The sequence below is a fragment of the Octopus bimaculoides genome, chromosome 23 (assembly GCF_001194135.2).
Source record: "Octopus bimaculoides isolate UCB-OBI-ISO-001 chromosome 23, ASM119413v2, whole genome shotgun sequence".
In the NCBI taxonomy this organism is placed as follows: Eukaryota; Metazoa; Mollusca; class Cephalopoda; order Octopoda; family Octopodidae; genus Octopus; species Octopus bimaculoides.
The window spans coordinates 11,933,683-11,944,253 of NC_069003.1; the positions used below are offsets into that span (position 1 = coordinate 11,933,683).

General features: G+C 37.9%; 1 protein-coding gene across 2 annotated transcripts in view; it reads right to left on the reverse strand.

Annotated features, from left to right (window-relative positions):
• Positions 1-10,571, reverse strand: part of LOC106883599 (uncharacterized) — a 44,795-nt gene that overhangs the window by 12,091 nt on the left and 22,133 nt on the right. For both annotated transcript variants that reach the window (XM_052976003.1, XM_052976002.1), the window contains 4 exons: positions 9,885-10,039; positions 7,254-7,358; positions 4,000-4,065; positions 3,345-3,468 (listed from right to left, as the gene is read on the reverse strand). In XM_052976003.1, the coding sequence (XP_052831963.1) occupies positions 3,345-3,468; positions 4,000-4,065; positions 7,254-7,358; positions 9,885-10,039 (450 nt within the window). The remainder of the gene's footprint in view (positions 1-3,344; positions 3,469-3,999; positions 4,066-7,253; positions 7,359-9,884; positions 10,040-10,571) is intronic.

The following is a 10,571-nucleotide window of genomic DNA, read 5'->3' on the forward strand; positions in this document are numbered from 1 at the left end:
TATAAAGAAGCTGGCATGGGTTAGACATTTTGCAGGAGTTGGCCAGCTGGAGAGCTGTCCAGACACCATTTGCTTGTTTTGATATTGTCTCTATAGCCGGATGCCCCTTCTAATGCCAACTACTTTACAGAATTTACTGGGTGCTTTTATGTGGCACCAGCACCAGAGTTTTTATGTGACATTGGCACAGGTGCTTTTATGCAGTACCAGCATCCATGAGTCTGAGATTTGGTTGTGACAAGGATATAGAGGACACGCCTGTATATAGGGGCAGCCACAATTTTACTTAGCTTGGTGTGTCCTTAAGCACAGCAAACTGTCAGAAATTTTGGACCCAATGTTTGGAGATCCTTTCTTACCATTTCATCCCACATCTTCCTGGGTCCTACTCCTTACACACGTTCTCTCTACAATTAGAGCTCAGCACTTCCTGATGTAGCTGTCCTCATCCATATGCATTCTATGACCTACCAGCACAGTCTTCTCTCTTGCACACTACATCTTATGCCTCCTATACCCAATTTTTCTCTCAAGTCACACTCTGACATTACCCATTCAGCAAGAGCATACTGGTTTCATTTCTTTCAAACCTCTGCATGTCCTCAATTGTCACTGCCCATGTCTGTCAGCCATGTAGCATAGCTGTTCATTCACAGGCATCATACAAACTGCCTTTCACCCTGAGGGAGAAGTCCTTTATTACCAACAAAGGTAGCAGTTCTCTGAATATTGCCTAGCCTGTTTTTATTCTAGCTAACTGTTACACTTTCAGAGCTTCCTCCTCCACTGCTAACTTGGTCACCTAAGTAATAGAAATTGTCTCCCACTTCTAAGGATTCCCCTCAACATTTGAGGGAGTCTATTTTCAGCGCATTCCTGGTGTTTAATGTATCATGCTCATCTGTCACACACAAAGACTACTTTCTCTGTTAATCTTCCTGTGATACAGCTGCACCTCTTATGTGACTGTAGCTTCCCCTGGTTACACTGTATGGAGTTTCTACCAACATCTTTTCTACATTCTGAGTAGGGCCATCTTCCCAAAGAGATCATTAATTTACCTTTGGTCATATTAAATTAACTCTAAGGTCCTTTGCTTTCAGACCTTGCTTCCACACCTGAAATTTCTTCTCTAGCTTTAATAATGATTCAGCTATAAGAACAAAGTCATCTGCATACAGGAGCTCCCAAGTCAGCCAGTCTTAAATTCTTTTGTTGTGGCCTGGCGGACTGTCATAAACAAGAAAGGGCTGAGAACTTGTTCCTAGTGGACTCCTACCTGTACGCAAAATTCCTTGCTATACCCACTGCAAAATTTACTACCAGCATCCCTGTACATAGCTTGGACAGCTCTCACCAACAACTATCTGTCCCTAGATTCCATATTACTCACTAGATAAGGGAGTGGGAGACCCTGTCAAAGGCTTTCTCAATGTCAACAAAAGCCAAATACAGAGGTATATTTTTGGCTGAATACATCTCCTGCAGGTGCCTCACCAGGAAGATAGCATTGGTAGTGCTTCTTCATGGCACAAAACCAAACTGCATCTCACCTAGGCTAAATCTCTTCCCAAGTCTAAGGTGTCACTTTTACCTTTCTAGCAGTTGACTATAATACTGTTACACCAGTTGTTTGGTCTCATTCTTAACTATACAGGTTGCTGATATTTTAAGCACCTCAGTGATGATTCCTATGGACCAGGGGCATTCTCTGTCTTAATATCCTTAATTGCTTTATTCACTAAAATGTATGTGTGTGGGGGGTATATGTTATATATATCCAAACACATAGTGTATCTATGAGGGGCTAATAAAATAGCATTCTGTGAAATATGAAATAGGAACACAAAAAAGTTTTGGCTACACATTTTAAAGTACATTTAGTTAATCCAAGAGTTCTTAACCTGACAAATACCAATCTCAAGGAAAATATATTAATGAAATAATTTTTTGCTGCTCCTGTATTTATTAATGAGTACGTGGTTGATTCCAGTGACCCCGACTGGCTCCTGTGCCGGTGGCATGTAAAAAGCACCTGCTACACTCTTGGAGTGGTTGGTGTTAGGAAGGGCATCCAGCTGTTCTACAGTCAAATCAGATTGGAGCCTGGTGTAGCCTACTGGCTTGCCAGTCCTCAGTCAAACCATCCAACCCATGCTAGCATGGAAAGTGGACGTTGAATGATGATGATATTGAAGACAATGGCGTTAGCATCCATTATAATTTTTCTTTCTTCACCATGGTGTTGAATAACATTAAAAAAAAGTGTAAACCACCTTAATTCTATTACCCATAGCAATTTTCCTGTCTCCACAGGACCTGCTTATAAACTCATGCTGTATGTTAGCCCAAATCTGAATCAACTGAAGGCAGTTAACCGTTTTGTTACCATATGTCTACTGAAATTTGAAAATGAAGAAGAATTTAGTAAAATAATTTTGCTGATGTTTGGAACAAATTAACATGAAATTTTGATGGAAGATTTTAATTTAGATCGCTTTAAACCAAAAAAATTATATTGTAGAATAAGGGCGTCTTTTTTAATATCATATTTCCATTGAAATACATTGTTTTTGTTTAAATTATTTTTTTTTAATTATGAAGAGTTTAGCAAAATAATTTTGTCAACATTTATCTTGCGTTTGGAACATAAATTAGTATGGAATTTTTGTTAGATTTTAATAGATCTGTTTAACCTTTTTGTTACCATATTTCTTTTGAAATACGTTACCTTTGTTTCAATTAATTTTAACCCTTTTGAGACACATGGTATGTTAGAATGTGTAGCCAAAAAGACCAAGATTTGTTTCTATTGAGATTCATCTACTAAAAGATGATCTCTGATTAGCTATTACACTTTAAAACCAACCATTCACAACATTTGTTCCATCGGACCGATGGATCGGCCTCAAAGTCCTTTCAGTTTGTATCACTTGGGCTGATCATTCAGTTTGGGTATTCCAAGAAGGTTAAAAATAAGGAAGAATTTAGTAAAAATAACTCGGCCATTAAGTTGGTGTTTGAAACATAACATGAAATTTTGGTGGAAGGTTTTGATAATAGAACCAGGGCAGTCTCAGGTAAGTTATAGAACACACAAACCGATGGAGTCATACAATATTTTAACTTTTTTGTTAACATATTTCTGTTGAAATACATTACCAATTAATTTTGAAATTAATGAAAAATCAGTTAAAATAACTGATGGTTTGGAACATAAATTAATATGAAACTTTGGTGGACAGTTTTAATTTAGATCATTTTAAAACAGCAAGTGTGTATAATGGAATTAAAGGCAGTCTCAAGCAGGTTGGAATGAAAAAAGTTAATTGTATGCAACCTACCTGGTATTGTGAATATAAACTTGTATTTATCTCTGAATTCAAAACATGTTGTGACATCAAACAATAAAATATCTGGTTCTGTCTCTCTGAAGTTATATATATTCTTTTCCTCAACTTCATGCGACTGTTTAAAAAAAACCCAAAAAACAAAAAGAATGAAATGGCAGTTTACAAGAAAATACTCATACGAAATCGAAATCGAACTAAATTTGTAGGAACACTAAACTTGGCTTGCGAAGACCTGTTGGGGCAAGTGAAAGCGAAATCGTGATGGCACCTGTACCAGTGGAGCACTAAGAGCACCGTCCGAGCGCGATCGTTGCCAGAGCAGCTGTATGGCTTTTGTGCCGGTGGCATGTAAATAGCACCAGCATGATCGTTACCAACGTTGCCTTCTTGGCACTTGTGCCAGTGGCATGTGAAAAGACATTCGAACAAGATTGTTGCCAGTGCCGATGGATTGGCTCCTGTGCAGGTGGCACGTAAAATACACCATTTTGAGCGTGGCCGTTGCCAGTACCGTGTGACTGGCCTTCGTGCCAGTGGCACGTAAAAGCACCCACTACGCTCTCGGAGTGGTTGGCGTTAGGAAGGGCATCCAGCCGTGGAAACAATTAATTAAAGAGTTAAGCTAAATTAACTGCAAAGTACTTACAGTAAGGTCAGTCTGTATCATCAACTTTGGTACTCCATGGGCAGTTTTTCCATAATACCACTGGCGCTGAGATGGTTATATGCAAAAAAAAAAAAAACCCCAAAAATATAACATTAGACAATTTAGAATTAATATTAACTTTCTTTTAGTTCAAACATTTCATATTTTATTTCAATTGTTGGACTGGAGCCATGCTGGAGCACTGCCTCGAAGGGTTTTAGTCGAATGAATTGACCCCAGTACTTTTTGTTTTGAAAGCCTGGTATTTATTGTACTAATCTCTTTTGCTGAACTGCTAGGTTATGGGGGATGTCAAGTATTTGTGGGATTCACACACACACACACACATATATGATGGGCTTCTTTCAGTTCCTGTCTGCTAAATCCACTCAAGGCTTTGGTTGACCTGGGGTTATAGTAGAAGACATTTACCCAAGATGCCATGCAGTGGAACTGAACCCAAAACTATGTTGGGAAGCAAACTTCTTACTACACAGCCATATATGTACCTATGGGTATATTGCTTCCCTAGTGGGGAATTGAACACTGGCCTACGGCATGACAGATGGAGACACAACTATACTACCAAGAACAGTTCTCTCTCATATATATAGGTGTGGGCATGGCTGTATGGTTCCGGGTTCACTTCCACTACATGGCACCTTGGACAAGTGTCTTCTACTATAGCCTTGAGCTGACCAGAGACTTGTGAGAGGATTTGCTAGACAGAAACTGAAAGAAGCCTGTTGTATATATATATCTTGTATATATAAATCAGAGTATGTATGTGTATAATGACTAATGCATACATTTCCACAATTCTCAATCAATTTTCACCAAACTTTATACACACATTACTTATGTCCCAAGGATAGTCATGCACTAAACATTTTGCCCAGAGCTTCCGTGTAAATGGACCTTAATAGACATAGATTTTTTGTATGTAGGGTATTCCATACTTAAAAAATTTTTTTTTATAAAAGTGAAAGGATTTTGTCTATTTATTTTGTCTGTCCATCTACAACGGTGATTAAATTAACTAGGAACACTGTACGCGATGAATATTCAATACCAAACAATCTTAATTTTTGTAGTTAAACTGCATTAATCTTTGGAAAGCTTACCTTTACCTATTCTGAGTTACTTCAAAGGTGATGTACCCTTCCCTTTCTTCTATTTGTTGATACCTTTGTTTACCTACCAATGCATTGTTTCATTTTAAGGATGCTTATTTACTCTTGCATTATGATATTTCGACTGTTGTCTGTTGTTTCAAATATGTCTTAGCATTGTTGTTCTAACCTTTTTTAAACAATCACATATGATTCGTCCCAAAGAATCAATCTTTAAATAAGAGTTTTGCTTCCATTAGCGAAAGCTATACATATCTTTCAGAAAGCTCCATACCAATTTAAATTTATGTGGCATTCGCTGTTAGTTTATGCACAGGCTATGAGGGAAGACGAAATAAAGGAGCTTTTGTTAGCTTATCTCTCCGAAAAAATAGCTCCCTTTGCTGTTGATTAAAATAAACTCACAGAGGGGAAGTTCCAGCATCTTCCTTCAATTTCCTTACGCCATTTATGTGGCAGTTTCTGACAAGAAATTTTGCTTTCATGTAAAACAGCTATATTTTGTAGTCATTATTCATAATCTATTCCCAAAACACTCCAGCAGCTCTACTTTGCATCGTTTGCAAACTTATATGTTCTATGATCATTAAAGTGCAACGACCTCCACAATAACCAGCCATCAATTTGGTTTTCTGTTCCTAAGTTAATCGGAGACATAGATTGCTGTGCTACTCATTAACCTTCTCGGTAGTTCAATTATATGGTGAAGAAAATAACACCAAAGCAACTTAAACCATCCAAAGGATGGGTGTGTTTGCTAATATATATATATATATATATATATATATATATATATATATCATCACCATCATCATCATCATCGTTTAACGTCCGCTTTCCATGCTAGCATGGGTTGGACGATTTGACTGAGGGCTGGTGAAACCAGATGGCTATATATATATATATGTATTTATATAAAAGTGAAATTCTGTCTGTCTGTCTGGGTCCCCAGTATCTCAGCCTACATTTGCTCTACATTGACATATTATACCTTTCTGGAATCAGGATGATCCCAGGATGAAAATCTGCCCTTCATTTGGTTCTTGAACATTCAGCATTGAGATCAGATTTAAAGGTATTTGTGTTGCTATGTCTAGCAGGTAAAGTTTGGCTGATTGACACCATCTTGGTGGCATTTGTCAGATGATGTTGGAGTTCAAGGGAGAGATAAATGACATTCACTTTGTTACTATTATGTCAACATAAGAACTTTGGGACAAGTTGGCCAACAGTTTGAATTCAACTTGGGACTGGAACAATAGAATGATTGCTTTACAGAATTAATTCTCATCTGTCATTAACCTCTAATCAGACACCACCAGGGTACATAGTCATTATAGACATATTATAGCCGTGTTATTTACCTCTCTTTAGTTTTGGGTTGCAGGCCCAATTAGCTCTCCACAAAAGCTATCTTAAATGTCTGCACAGAGTGTGGCTTGTAAGCTAATATATCATCATCATCATCATCATCATCATCATCGTTTAACGTCCGCTTTCCATGCTAGCATGGGTTGGACGATTTGACTGAGGACTGGTGAAACCGGATGGCAACACCAGGCTCCAGTCTAATTTGGCAGAGTTTCTACAGCTGGATGCCCTTCCTAACGCCAACCACTCAGAGAGTGTAGTGGGTGCTTTTACGTGTCACCCGCACGAAAACGGCCATGCTCGAAATGGTGTCTTTTATGTGCCACCCGCACAAGCCAGTCCAGGGGCACTGGCAACGATCTCGCTCGAAAATCCTACGGGAGCCAGTCAGGCGGTACTGGCAACGGCCACGCTCTATATATATATATTTATTTATTTATATATTTATTTATTTATTGTGTGTGTCTTTGTGTCTGTGTTTCTCATTTGCCCCACCACCACTAGACAACCAATGCTGGTGTGTTTATGTTCCTGTAACTTAGCCGTTTGGCAAAAGAGACTGACAGAAAAAGTACTGGGTTCGATTGATTAAACAAAAAATTCTCCAAGGTGGCGCCCTAGCATGGCTGCAGTCTGAAACAAAAGATATGTGTGTGCCCCATGCTCACACACCCATGCACACACACACACACACACACACACATGCATGCAAACTAAGATACAGAAGATGGAGTAGTTGTTAGAACTCACTGTTATAAAATACCATTCAATAATTGATCCTGTCATCAGTGGAAACGTTGGGTAGGTATCGATGTGAGCAACCCAAACATCACAGTCATAACCACGGATACTTTGCTGAAAGCAGACAAAGAACAACAAAAATATGATTTAATATTCTTACAAAAATTATGGATTTTAACAGAAATAAATAAAAATGTAAAAATCATAATGGTTCTTTTTTTTATAATTTTTAGATGAGACTGGTCTTTTATAGATTTATTACTTTTCTTATTGGTTTCAGTCATTAGACTGTGGCCATGCTGGGGTACAATCTTGAAGAATTTTGGTTTTATAAATCAATCCAGTACTTATTTTTTTTTAAAGCCTGGTACTTTATCAGTCACTTTTGCCAAACTGCTAAGCTACAGGAGATGTAAACACACCAACACCTGTTGCAAAATGGTGGACAAATACAGACAGAAACACACATACACATATACGACAAGCTTCTTTCAGTTTCCGTCTACCAAATCCACTCACAAGATTTTGTTTGACTAGAGGCTATAAAAGAAGACATTTGCCCAAGGTGCCACACAGTGGGGCTGAACCAAAAACCATGTGTTGGGAAGCAAATTTCTTACCACATAGCCATATCTGTACCAGTTTATTTAACTATTTTTTTCGTCATATTTCTGCTAAAATACACTGCTTTGTTTCATTTAATTCTGAAAATAATGAAGAATTTAGCAAAACAATTTTGACATTATTATTAAGGTGGTGCTTGAAGCGTAAGTTGGCACAAAATTTTGATGTAAGGTTTTAATTTCGTCATTGTCATCAGGTCGAGCTTTCTTGGATATTTATGACTTGCTCATACCATCCATCTCAGTCCTGCAATAGTCCTGCAACGTCTTTAGGGAGGCATCCAGTGTCTCTGGTGTGTTGATCTACATATGTTTTTTTCAGACAATATGCTCAAATATGTCCATGCTTTGACATCCGTAGCATTAGGTCACTATTTCCATTTCTTGTTTAACACACTATTAGCCATTTCTTGTTTAACATACCAGCAGTGTTCTACAAAGTGCAAGTTCTTGGCTTTGGGTAAAAGAAAATACAGGTGGACCAGTCAATTATGATTTTATTCAACATATTCCCCTCTCATTTAGATTTTACTTGTAATTCAGTTTGGTCACATATTATGTACTGCTGATTCAGCTTGGTAAATTATATTAAGGGTACATGTGTCTTTGGAATACTCAGCTATGTATAATTTAATGTGGGGCATTCAAGGCAGTGCCTCAGCACTGTAAAAGATTCACAAGTAAAATATTCAGTAGGTAGAACAACTCAATGCTTGTTATTGAAACCATTGGAGGATCTATCATTTATTTTATTTACAAAGCTTTATGAGGGGGTGCTGAATAGTTCTTGGCTTTAAGGGTATCACAAAAGGCCCAGTTGGAGGCCCAACCTTCTGAGTTCTTTTACAGGGTTTAGAAAAATTGAAGGACTGTCACAGTAAGTGTGTGAATCTGAGAGGGGAATATATTGAATAAAATCAATTTTAATTGATTTTCATAATTAATTGTATTTTCTTTTACCCAAAGCCAGGAACGTTTCAGCACCCCTTCATATGTAGAATATTAGAAGGGAGTACACGTGGCTTTGTGGTTAGGGTATTCAGTTGACAATTGTAAGGTCTTGAGATCGATTCTCAGCAATATGCTATGTCCTCGAGCAATATGCTGTATTCCTCATTGCTCCACCCAATTCATCTGGCAAAAATGAGTTGTACCTGTAATACAAAGGGTTATCCTTGCTGCATTCTATTTCATGCAGAATCTCCCGGAGAACTATGTAAAAGGCATGTGTGACTGTGGAGTGCTCAGCCACTTGCACAATAGTTTTGCAAGCAGTTTCTTCAGTTGATTGTATCAACTGGAAGACTCAGTTAATCGTATTGATGGAGAGCCAGGCTGGCTCAGAATATAAGAGCTAGTGCGGCACATAATGAACTGGCAGGTCCCCTAGCTTCAAAGAATTTAGCTTTGATACCTCGAATTTAACTAGTATCTCCTTTGGCTTATCTGCCTCTTTTATACCAACCCATCTCTTAATCTAGAGTACAAAACCACTTGAAGATAGAGTGAGTTGATGAAGAGCAGAGACAGGAAATCAATAGAGTAGATGATGAAGGTATAGGTGATGGGGAGTACTCTTTTCTTTGTCACCCACAAACTACTATCTTAAAAAAGGAAATAGTAAAACCAGAGAGAAAGAGGAAGGAAGAACATTTGTTAATGTAGTCCTAGGTATGCTACGAAGGGCTGCTGAAAAGTTCTTGGCTTTGGGTAAAAAAAACAAAAATACAGGAGGATTAGTTAATTATGATTTTATTCAACATATTCCCTTCTCAGATTCACGCATTTACTGCAGTGGTCCTTCATTTTTACTCAGCCCTGTTAAAGAACTTGGAATGTTGAGCCTCCAACCAGGCCTTTCACGATACCCTTAAAGCCAAGAACTTTTCGGCACCACTTTAATTTGGAATGTCTTTGATGATATGTGTACATGATCAGGCTTCACCTAAGATTAAACAATAACAACAAAGCACTAAAGAGTATCTAGAATTGGATCAAATTAACAGCAGGTACTTACCACACCTTCATATGTAAAGATACCCTTATCAACCTTGAAAATCTCTTTTGCAGTGGCCATGTGCTGATTGTGATCACCTCTGATATCATCATCATTCCCAAATATGGCTTGCATCGTGCAGTTGCCTCGGATATCATCAATAATGTATGCAACATCTGCAAATAACATCAGAGATAAACTGCAGTGAAAGCTGGAATACAAAATTACTATCTTTTACTTGTTTCGGTAATCAGGCTATGGCCATGTTAGAATACAGCCTTGAAGGATTTTAGTCAAACAGATTGATCCCAGTACTTATTTTTTAAGTTTGGTACATATTTTCTATTGATTTCCTTTTTTCTTTTTTTTTTGCTGAACTGCTAAGTTATGGGGGACATAAACAAACCAACACCAGTTGTCAAGTGGTGGATAGGGGGCAAACACAAGCACAAAAGCATACACAGATTGTTTTATATATTCTTTTACTTGTTTCAGTCATTTGTCTGCGGCCATGCTGGTGCATTGCCTTGAAGGGTTTTAATTAAACAAATCTACCCCAGGATATATTTCTTAAGCCTAGTACTTATTCTATCGGCCTCTTTTTGCCAAGCTGCTAAGTTACAGGGATGTAAACGTACAAGCACTTGTTGTCAAATGGTGATGGGGGAGGTTAAGACAGACACAAAAGACATACATGCATAGATATAT